Source organism: Eptatretus burgeri, chromosome 13 (genome assembly GCF_056783735.1).
Source record: "Eptatretus burgeri isolate ZD-2024b chromosome 13, Ebu_testis_v1, whole genome shotgun sequence".
Lineage (NCBI taxonomy): Eukaryota > Metazoa > Chordata > Myxini > Myxiniformes > Myxinidae > Eptatretus > Eptatretus burgeri.
Genome location: NC_140973.1, coordinates 78,872,863 through 78,885,296, shown reverse-complemented (window position 1 = coordinate 78,885,296; position 12,434 = coordinate 78,872,863). Strand labels below are relative to the sequence as shown.

General features: G+C 44.7%; 1 protein-coding gene across 4 annotated transcripts in view; it reads left to right on the top strand.

Annotated features, from left to right (window-relative positions):
• LOC147014876 (calpain-1 catalytic subunit-like) overlaps positions 1-12,434 on the top strand; it is a 181,907-nt gene that overhangs the window by 102,902 nt on the left and 66,571 nt on the right. For all 4 annotated transcript variants that reach the window (XM_085853294.1, XM_085853293.1, XM_085853295.1 and 1 more), the window contains one exon: positions 9,036-9,107. In XM_085853294.1, coding sequence (XP_085709420.1) covers positions 9,036-9,107 — 72 coding nt within the window. The remainder of the gene's footprint in view (positions 1-9,035; positions 9,108-12,434) is intronic.

Sequence of the window (12,434 nt, the reverse complement as noted above, 5' to 3'; positions counted from 1 at the left end):
CAGAAACCGTTGTTTGTGAGGGTATTTAATCCCATACCACATCTTCCATCTCATATGTGTTATGATGGCTTAAAAACATTAAATTTCCTGCTGTTTGACACTGATTCACGTACATTGTACAATTTCTGTATGAACTCCCTGACCTTTTTGGGTGTCGTTGTCAAGTCAATCTGATGACAACTGGTCACATTATAAGAAATTATTTTCTGGCATTTTAGGGGCATTTAGCACACACGAGTTTCTATTTTTCTAAATAAGTTATTTATTGTGAACAAACAAACATTCATTGTACAATTAAAACAGTTAATTGTTTTGTATTATTTGAGAACAACTGAGAAACTAACAATGCACGGTTCATACAAAAAATAATCCTGCAAAAGTACAATGCCCAAACTGGTAACCAAAGGGACATATTAGCCTGAAAAGGACGTATAAGAGTTCGTCTGAACTAACGACATACATCATTTGACAAAACACGAAACATGGAATAAATTCACTGTCAAATATTACACATCACAGGATAGGGAATTGAATTCTAAACATTTTGAATCTACTTGCATGCAAATTGTATAAGAATTGACCGCGTTATGATAATAAAGGTCGTTGACCCCCCTGACTTTTGACCCAAACCGCTAACAAAGGTAATGACGTCATTGTGTCATATCGTATATCACAAGATTGGGCATTGAATTCACATTTTGGCATTGGTTGCATGCAAATTGGATAAAAATCGACCACACTATGGCAAAATGACGATTTTGACCTTTTCATGACCTCGACCTTGACCTTTGTACTCTTAATTTTGTAATTGGTATTAGAGTGTGGGGAACAGAACAGTCAACATTTTAGTGTTGGTTTCATGCAAATCGGATAAGAATTGACCGTGTTATGACTAAAACCGCACATTTTGCAATGTCGTGACCCCCCCTGACTTTTGACTCCCAACCGCTAATAAGGGTTATTACGTCATTGTGTCATGTCACATATCACAAGATGGGGGCATTGAATTATGAACATTTTGGCATAAGTTGCATGCAAATTGGATACAAATTGACCGTGCTATGGTAAAAAGACGATTTTGACCTTTTCATGACCTTGACCTTGACCGTTGACCCGATCGCTCCCAAAATCTAATCAAATGGTCCTCGGATGATACCCAATCATCCCACCAAATTTGCTGCGATTCAGTTCAATACTTTTTGGAGTTATGCGAATAACAAACAAACAAACAAACACACATATTCACAAATAAATAAATAAATAAATACACAGCAATCAAAACATAACCTTCGCAACAAAGTTTGCGAAGGTAATAATAATAAAAACGATCTCTTATAATGCTTCATCTTCCTCTTTCACACAGGTGGTACTCTTTACTGTTGTGGGGCAACTTAGCATAACAATTGTGCATTTTGTGAGGAAAGCATCAAATTTGGCACACAAGTAGCCTATCATATTATGAACAGATTTGGATATTGGGCCATCTCAAAATTTTTGATGGCAGTGGAAAATGGCTGCCACAGCCATCAGCGGCTGAATTTGAGATGGCCCAATATCCAAATCTGTTCATAATATGATAGGCTACTTGTGTGCCAAATTTGATGCTTTCCTCACAAAATGCACAATTGTTATGCTATATTTAGCTAAGTTGCCCCACTATGTATCATATAATGCACAACTCTTCTACTATTTCAACAGACTGCTCTCAATTCGACCTCTCCTTCGTACCTTGCCGAAAAAATCCAACCGTTACAGTGTTTCTTCGCTCCATTCTCTGAATTTGCGTTTATTGCATCCATCAATAATTGTGTTAAATAACATCTCTGACCAAAAACTTTTTAAAACCCCAGTTTGCAATGTATGAATGTTCGCTTACCATCAACTATTCTTTTTTTCCCAATTTCAGTGCCAACTCACCCCTCTCACCCCTCACTCTCAAAGCAACAATCACACTCTTCTCCCTCCAAGCCTCCCTCTCACCTCTCTCAAAAACTCCCCCCTCACCTTTCTCCCACCATTCACCTCCCTCGCTCATCCTTCTCAAGGTTGCCCCCCCCCACCTTCTCATTCACAAAGCTGCCTCCTTTCACTGCCCTCTCACCTCCATCTCTTCACTCCACCTCCTCAAATCCTCAACTGCCTTCTTCCCCCTCTCTTGTCCCCCCTCTCCCCCAGCACCACAGACCCTTTTCTCCTCCTCATCCAGCCCCTCCCCTAGCTATTTTGCAATCCCCCACACTCTTTCAACAACCCTCCTTAGCTGCCCCCCTCATCCCTTGTCCTACCCTCCCCCTACACTCCCAGGCCCAGCACCCAAAGCCTCCTCCCCTCCCTCTTCATAAACAGTGTGGACCTCAAATATCTGGGCCTTCGCTCAAACCTTTCAGATCTTTCCATACAGGTTGCCACTGACAAACCAGACAAAATCTGCCGAACAGAAACTTTCCTCCCCAAAGACGGATCTGACTCCCAAGTATCTCTCCCTGGTTACTCCCTCCTCCGGTATGACAGACCTGAGCCTCGTCCTGGTGGAGGTGTTGCTCTCTTCATCAAAGACTCTATTCCTCACTCTCCATGCACTGCCCTCACTCCCCCACACCCCCAGGAATACCTATGGCTACGGCTTTCCCGCCACTCCCACCTCATGTTTATATGTGTACTGTACCGTCCACCTAACAGTGATGACTCCATCTACACCTCACTATCCGAAAACATGGACCATCTTCTATCTTCTCATCCAAACTCTCTTTTTCCTCATATGTGGTGACTTCAATTGTCATCACGCCAGTTGTCTAGGTGTGGGTACCTCTCTCACCTGCCATGGCACTTCAGCAAAAGCTTTCTGCGACTCATTGGGACTGACTCAATCGGTCGACTTCCTGACCCGGATCTCAACCAATGGTACTCCATCTCTTCTGGATCTGATTTTGACAAATTTCCCTGACAATATCTGCTGCTCTTCCTCTGCTCCAATCGGTTCTTCTGACCACGTCCTTGTCAAAGTGGACATCTCTCTGGCTGTTATCAAAGAACCACCTCACCACCGTCGAGTCTGGCATTTCACTCAAGCCGACTGGCAGGGTCTCCAAGCAGCCCTCAAACTTATAGACTGGTCTCCTATCACTACTTTCTCCGACATCAACTCATCCTGGGAATTCTTTCAAAGAAACTTGCTCTCCCTCATGCACAGATTTATCCCCTCTCGTCTTCAGTTGTCCTACCTTTCCTCCAGCCCTTGGTTTACTGAAGCTTGTGGCGAGGCAGTTGTCCTGAAACAACTTGCCTTTGCCTCATGGAAAGCAAACCCAACTGAGGGCAATCTCAGTTCCTTCCATAAAGCTCGGAACAAGTATGTATCTACCCTCAGGAGAGCCAGAAAACAACATCTTTCTAAGCTCAAGTCTGAACTTTCGAACCTCTCTCCCTCCTCCAAATCCGGGTGGCATCTAATCAAATCTGTTTCTGGTGTATGTTTCCCCTCCATCCCCTCCCTTACCCCAAATGGCCACACTGCTAATACCGCACGTTAAAAGGCTGAATACCTAAACTCGGTGTTTGGAGCTAAATATTGTGTCCAAAACCCATCGCTTTCTCTTACCACTTTACCCAGTCACACTCAACTGTCCCTGGACTCTGTGTCCTTTTCTCCTGACAAGGTGGAGAGCTTGCTGTAAAACCTCGACTCAGATTCTGCAACCGGTCCATACGGCATCAGCCCACGTGTCCTCAAAGCCTGCTCTTCTGCTCTTGCTCACCGTTTCTCTGTTCTATTCACCCTCTCATTTGCTCAATGTCATCTGCCATCTGCTTGGAAATCAGCAAACATCACTGCCCTGCATAAAAAAATTGCAAAAACAGATCCCTGCAACTACAGACCAATCATCCTTCTCCCAATCATCAGCAAGGTTGAGGAATCTTTCATCGCTTCAGACATTAAATCCTTCCTCTTCTCCAATGGCTTGATTTCCGATCATCAATTTGGTTTCAGACCAGGTAACTCTACCCTGGATGTGCTGCTTCTTCTCTCCCAACAATGGATGGAAGTCCTCAATGCCAGACATGAAATCCGAGCTGTATCCCTGGACATATCAAGTGCTTTGACACGGTCTGGCACCCTGCCCTGCTCACCAAACACTCTTCCAATGGTATCCAAGGCCATTTCCACTCATGGCTCACAGACTTCCTCTCCTGTCGCAGTCAACGTGTGGCCCTAAATGGAGTTCTTTCATCCCCTCTTATTGCCCAGGCTGGAGTTCCTCAAGGTAGCGTTCTGGGCCCTGTTCTTTTTCTGGTTTTCATCAATGATCTCTCGGACTCTCTGGAAAATCCTCTATATGTCTTTGCTGATGACTCCACCCTCTGCCGTACCATCGGTCATTCCTCATACAGGCAAGCAGCAGCTTCTTCGCTCACTGCAGATCTGGATAAAATCACAAACTGGTCCAACACGTGGAACATGTCTTTCAATCCAGACAAATCTCACACTCTAACTATGTCTCTCCGAAAGGACCGTTTAGAAAACCCGCCCCCCATCCACTTTCTCAACAATCCTCTGGAAGAAGTCCTTTCTTTCAAGCTTATGGGTCTCACAATCTGTCATGACCTTTCCTGGGAAAGCCACATCTCAAACCTCGCCTCCAAAGCCAGTCACCGACTGGGAATCCTCCATTGTGCAAAGTCCTTCCTCGGCCCACCTGAGCTCGTGACCACTTACAAAGCTTGTTTCCGCAGCCTGGAGTACTGCTCTCCACTCTGGGCTGGTGCTCCTGCCTCCCACCTTTCTCGGTTTCACGCTGTGGAAACCAAGGCATTTCAGATCATTGGCATCTCCCGCAATGAGGCTGAGTCTTTGGGCGTCTCACTCTCTCATCGCAGGCTGGTCGGTGGTCTTTGTCTGCTACCGTCTCCTCCCAGCCTCCCCCCCTGCTCTCTCTGCGATTTGTCCCCACCACATTTCCGCAGGGCGCTCAAGGTCTGCCAACAACCCCCTTCTAGTAAAATTACCAAAATCACGAATAACTGCTCACCTTCACTCTTTCATTCCTCTTTTTCCCCGCCTTTGGAATAAAGTCCCTCACTCTATTCAATCCCATTCTTCCCTCCAGGCCTTCAAAACAGCTGTTCACCACCACCTCTTATCATCCCACATCCAAATCCTCGATCTTTTCTACCCCCGTTAATCCACCCAAGCCCACCTCCTTCAAATTCCCTGCTTTCCTTCCTGAAAGTCCATGTACTGTCCATCTTGCATTCCCCATGCTCCCCACCCCATCGCTTTCCCTTCCACAGATCTCCTAATGTCTCTGTTCCCCACTGTTTTGTCCTTCCCACTCACACCCCTGTTGTCTCATGCCCCCCTTGCTGTGCATTGTGTGTTAGCTCTCACACGAGCCTCGACAAGGTATACAAAAAAAAATGGAATGTAATTAATGGAGGTGCTCATGTCAAACAGTATCGGGCAGCCTGAAAGCCGCTTCACCCCTGTTAAATTTCTCGAGTGGCCACCACGTCGTCCGGATCTAATGACTCGAGGCAACTCTTCGTGGTCCTTCATCATGGAGAAAGTGTCGACAATCTGGTATCGGACGATTGAAGAATTGTGCGTGGCCGTCGTGGTCTTTTTCGCACAGGTGACTCGGCAAATGCTGCACAAGATGTCTAAGACTTGGCGAGGAATTGAGCGGTGCAAGGAGGATGATGGAGCGCATACAGATACAATGACATCCCAACAAGAAACCTTCACATCGCAGTTTAAAACCTCATTTAAATACATTCAATATCTGTTTAAAGTTCTCATATGAACAAATTCAAATGTTATAATCAATTTATAATAATCCTGATGTCAAGGATTAATGATTTGATGGTGGGAAGATATTGAGATGTTACCACCCATCTTTGGTCACGTGATAAAACCCTTTACCATCGATTTAAATGTCCCTGTGTAATCTAAGGATTGAATCAGAAATTATACTTCTGAACAAATCTCACTTTGTGCGCTGTGTATACGATGACACTTTACTTGTCCTCCCAAACAAGGTCAGTGACAGGGGATATCAAATTGAGCTCCGACTGACCGATCATCTGTCCATTAACTTTTGTGTTCACAATATTTCAAAAACCGTTGAACATTTAACTTTCATATTGCAGATATCTATGCGTCATGACATTATCTCAACCTATTACTAAAACCCTGGCTGTGATTGGCTGAATTATGTTGCCATTGCAACCATCTCAGCTTGTGTTCACAATATTTCAAAAACCGTTCAAGATTTGGCTTTCACATTACACATATCAATTCCTCATACCACCCACAAGGTGTTGGACCGAGAGTATCAGCTCCTTGTTATCCGTCCCCTCCCGGTTTCACCGGAGGAAACTACAGCTTTGCTCTCTGCGCTCCCGTCTATCCTTCCCACCTGTGGTTTTTCAGACTCTTCCCAATACACTTTAACATATTCAACTGAAACTAGGTACCTGGCTTTATTATGATAAGTTACAGAACAAGTTCAAGTTTCAAGACGGTTCATCAATTTATCACAGAATTATACCATTTTGGATTTAGACAATATCACATATCGGAAGGAGATGTATTGCAAAGCATCTATCTATCTCTCTCTCTCTCTCTCTCTCTCTCTCTCTCTCTCTCTCTCTCTCTCTCTCTCTCTCTCTCTCTCTCTCTCTCTCTCTCTCTCTCTCTCTCTCTCTCTCTCTCGCTCTCTCGCTCTCTCGCTCTCTCGCTCTCTCGCTCTCTCGCTCTCTCGCTCTCTCGCTCTCTCGCTCTCTCGCTCTCTCGCTCTCTCGCTCTCTCGCTCTCTCGCTCTCTCGCTCTCTCGCTCTCTCGCTCTCTCGCTCTCTCGCTCTCTCGCTCTCTCGCTCTCTCGCTCTCTCGCTCTCTCGCTCTCTCTCTCGCTCTCTCTCTACATATTGTTGCGGTTGTGGAAATTCGCAAACCACCATTCAGGTCCCATAGGTGAGATATCTCTGTAAGTACATGTGTAGTTAGCCCCAAACCCGTTGTTTAGAGGGAATAAATGTGATTCATTCGGGCTGCGACGCTTTGAGATAGCCGTTTTCTGTTCTATCTTTATTTTGAACCAACCACGCTCCAACCATCACACAACAACAACAACGCCAACAGCCACGATCTTTACCTTCACAACTCGCTCCCGCAAACATCGCATCAATGCCATTCCAAACGGCACCATGGCCATAAACCACCACCATAAACCCTCCACCACCTTCACCTCTCTCCTTCTGCGGCCATTCCCGCACCACCTGTGAGCACCGAGCGTCGGGCTGTCCTGGGCTCGTACAAGATACGCGCCGAGCCGCGAGTGCAAAATGCGGCCTTTCCGAGGAGAATTCGGATCAGGAATGCTACACGCCCACTTCTGATCCGTCCAATCAGCAAGCGCGGGGCGGTTTGGCCCCGCCTCCAGGCGCGTCTGTGTGGAATCGAGATATGCAAATTCTAGGATCAGGGGAGATTCACGCCCCTTTTTCTCCGTCCAATGGGCGAGCGTGACTCCGCCCCCAAGCTCATCCGGATCCGGAAATTTGCATATGGGTTCTCCTGCCGGCCTACAAAGTGCCGAGCACAAGGTGAATCTGGGCAAAGTCAGTTTGGAAGACCGGAGTGGAGTCGGGAGGCGAGGGCGTCCCGCGGTGGTTTTCGGCAGTCGGCTGAGGAGAATTGGGGGAAGAGTCCGAGGAGCTCGGGTCCGAGGCAAGGAAGACGGCGGTCGGCGACGAGGTCGCGGTGGAATCGCTCGTCACGGGACCCAAGCAAGCCAGCTATACTCTTTCCGCAGAGCATCAACAATTCCCCCCCCCCTTTTACCCCCGCGCTGAGATAGTGCGAAAACGGGGCCCCGTTCTCACCCCACTCCAAGCGGTGCCAACAAAACCCGCGAAGGAGCACGAAGTCGGGGCACCGCCGCGCTGCCACATTTGCAGCTCATCACGAAGACGCGGGTAGGACCCACCCGGTCTCGCGGACCTGACCGCTCCTTCAGGTCCCGCACAAATATTGGCCCACAGGCCCCATCTGCCCCCTTGTCTTTGAGGGTGGCCTTTTCTTTTGCTTTTGAGTAAATGTGTTGTTGGCGCCATCTGTGAAGTAAAACTGTTTAAGTGTTGCCGTGTGCTCGTGTAGTCGGTAGTATCTCTGCGTCATTGTTTCTTTTGTAGCATTTGATATATGTGCATTCTGTTTGGCTGTATATGTGTGCTCTCCGTGTGCCGCGGAATAAATGTGCATCATGTTGAACTGTTTTCCCGTTTCGCTTTGTCTTTTCTTTAATTGAATCTCCATCTTGCTTCACGTAAAAGGGTTGGTAGTGGGCTTAATACGCCTGATAATTAATTAATCGGAACCGTTGAGGCCGACGATAACACCGCTCGGTTATCCCGATAGTACGGAACGGATCGCTTAAGCGGTTCGTGTCTGGAGTTGACCTGCGGCGAGGTGCGATCGCCCGGTCTACCCTCCGCGTGGGTACTTAGGTAGGTCGAGTTTGGCGAACAACCCTATCCCACGCGGGTGGCCGATTGGCACGATCGTGGTGAGGCCGAAAGGCCCACCCATGACTAGCTCCCGGCGTTAGTCTGAGAGGGTCACGACAGAATTGTCCGTCCGGTGGGCGATGTGCCGCGATTCGAGTCACGTGGCCTTTCGCACGCCGGCAGGCGCGAATTCGCAACAATATATATATATATATATATATATATATATATATATATATATATATATATATATATATATATATATATATATATATATATATATATATATATATATATATATATATATATATATATATATATATGTATTTATATATATATATATATATATATATATATATATATATATATATTTGTCTGTCTATTTCTCTCTCTCTTCTTTAAATTGATTTTTGATGCTTTCTTTATCTGTGTGATGTTTTGAATTTGACAATGAAGATTATTCATATTACTCTTAGTGTTATTATTATTTATGAATGTGCTGTTGTTTTTTTGTCATTTTTGTTGTTTAGCAATGTATGGAGGAGCTCAGCCCTATGGGGTTGATTCTCGGTCACTCATACTCCATCACAGCTGTGGGAAAGGTAAACACCATTTAATTCAGCACTCAAAGGTAAACGCCATTTTACATAACCTGCTCCCATGACATCACCACATGAATATGCCACGGTAAACAAGACAGCATACATCACCATACATTACAGCAACTTGATATGAAAGTTATTGTGGTGAAATGTTTCGAAGTTCGTGTTTTTAAAACATACCTGGCAACGTTCATGAAAGAGCAATGAAACATTTACTCATGGTGAGCACACTTCAGAGGTTTACAGGTAATGATTGTACATAAAGGCTTTTGATAAACCATTGGAGGAGATTGAGGAAGAGTAAAATTAGAGTTGGGGGTGGGGGGGGGATAATTCACTGAAAATATAGATGAACAGTGTTGAGAAAGTACAGAGACATGACAGAAGTAAATAGACACCATGATTTTAAAATAATTTATTTCTTGAACATTTGATCTATGTCAATACATGCACTAGTATTTGGTAAACTTGCCATTTTCAGATTCCAATGCTTTTACTCTTTCAGACAGAGAACTAATGAATTCCAAAATTTTTTCTTGTTGGATTTCTGCCCAGGCTTCACACAAAAGGTTTAGCAATTCTGCCGGTGATGTTGGTTTCCTGGACTTTTTCCGCACAGCTCGATCCAATGTGGCCCAGAGGTGTTCAATGGGATTCACGTCAGGAGACTGACTTGGCCATGGAAGTCGCTTGATCCCATTTCTGTCATGCCATTCTTTGGTCTTTTTTGCAGTGTGGCATGGAGCTCCACCTTCCATGAGCAGAGTGTTTCTGACCATCTGACCAGTGGAGAAGACAGGGAGAAGTCCATCCTCAAGGATAGAAATATGTATCCTCGAGTTGATGTTGCCAACACACTCCACAAGCTCTGACCGACCAGCACTCCAGATTGCTCCCCACACCATCACTGAAAAACCACTGTGTTTGACAGTTCGCTGCAATCGGTTCAAAGAGAACTCTTGACTGGGAAGTCTCCAGACCCATATGTGTCTACTGTCAGAAAATTGATCAAATTGGGACTCATCTGAAAAAATAACAGTTTACCAAAACTCCAAGGGTCTGTTGGCCATCTCGTCAGCCCACTTCTTTCTCCTTTGAATGTTGGCAGGTCTAAGAAGAGGTTTTCTCCAAGCTGCTCTCCCATAGTAGCCCAGTTGATGAAGGTACTGCATGGCAGTTCTTGAGCTAACTTGGACCTCCTCTGCAACATCTGCTGCCTTGCAACAGAGAGTTTTTTTCAATGGACCGCTTGACAGCTCAAAGACACCTTTCTGAGGGCCCAGATCGACCAGAACGGGAAGCTGTGGATTCCTTGACTTCGCTGGTGAATTGCACAATCACCCGATTGACTGTAGGAAGTAGAATGCCAAGGTTCTGAGCTATCTGATGCTGGCTGACTCCACGTTCCGATTGGCCAACAATTCGTCCTCTTTGAAAATCGGAAAAGTCGTGTGCCCCCTGGGTTCGAGGCATAGTTGATTGTCATACAAGACCCAGGAACTCGTTTCTGCAAATGAAAAAGTTGAATATTAGTTCAAATCACCGAGTAAAACTTGCTTTATACAGATGAAAGGAATAAATTTAAGGAGTTTCTTTACTTCTGTCATGTCTCTGTACTTGGCATGGCTAATAAGTGCAACTAAACCTGGTGTTGGCTTCGCCGTGAAGGTGGCTGGCTTAAGATGTTAGGATCTAGAGTTTGAGCCCCTGTCGGCCGTGAAACAACACCAGGTGGGTTGACTCAGCCTGTCATCCTTCTGAGGTCAGTAAAATGAGTACCAGCTTACTAGAAACGGGGCACTGCCTCAGCACTGCCACGCTCACAGTAATGATGCAACCAGCAGCCGCAGGCTGCATACGAAATAATAAATAAGTGCATGGAGTCTCCCTTTATAAACCATGACCTCGCTACATTTCCTGACCCAACGCAGGTTGTGCTTTACCCACAACATACCTTTTCAATGTCCACTCACAAAAAAAAAAATATATATATATATATATACATAAATATATATATATATATACATAAATATATATATATATATATATATATATATATATATATATATATATATATATCACTTAAAAAAAAAATTGGTATACATTGTCGAGGCTTGTATGAGAGCTAACAGACAACAAGGGGGGGGGGCAGGGAGGTGGGTTTGGGGTGGATTAACGGGGTAGAAAAGATCATGGTTTTGGATGGGAGAAGATAAGAGGTGGTGGTGTTGGGATTTCAACTCTTTGTTGGGATTTCATGCGAGCTGCCTCAGAGATACAGCGAACACATTCATTGAAGTGAAAATCTTCTGAACTCAAGTTTTATTAATCTCGGTCCCTCTTATCAAGCAAATCTGTAATCACATTCCAGTTTTTTTAAACACTGTTATTATTACTAACAGAGTGCCCACCCTATGGGAAATCTTGCTCCAAGCATGCAACACGTTCTTCTGACACGTACCTTTATTTGGGCAGTGTATAGGCTACTGACAGCACTGTATACGCAAAAAACAAAATATCTGGGGTTCCATGCATGAAAGAAAAACATACCGACTGCTTATACTTAAAAACACCTCACGACACTGGAAAACGTGGGGACAGGAATGCTGCACTATAAATGGTGGAGACTTGTTATACCCTCCACTACCTGGAGGTGGCGCTACATGATACACATTTACATAGAGAATTTGCATCCCTTCCTCCCTTCCTCCCTCCCTCACCCCCCTCACCACCCACCAAGTTCACTGGCAAAGATAAAAAACACCCCTATACATTAACTGGGGTTATGCTGATCCTCTGTAGCAAGTCTGCTTGAAATTGGCCCAGAACTGTAGGAGTAGTAGTGCGACAAACAAACAAACACCAGTTCGTGCATTCTAGTAAGGATAACCCTGATTGAGATTTACTTCATTCGTGGTGATTTCACTGCAAAGGTTCACAGAATGAGAAAATCTTGTTCGGTTTCGTGAATTAATTCCAGCATGGCTTCACTTAACACTTATTTGTTGTTCCTTTTTTGAATAAATATTGTGAAATGAAGATTTTGATGTTTCTTGGTGTCCTTGTACGCTCGCTCGGCCCCAACTTCCCAAAATATGACGACGTGATTACGTCATATATATATATATATATATATATATATATATATATATATATATATATATATATATATATATATATATATATATATATATATATCTCACGTGACCCGCCACGTCATCTCGAGGCTACTTTTGCTTCGGGGCTTGTGTTTACATGCGGCTTACAAACACTCTGAAAAAGTAGAGAATGCGCGATAGATGTGTTGTTGCTGTTTGTAGCAATGGA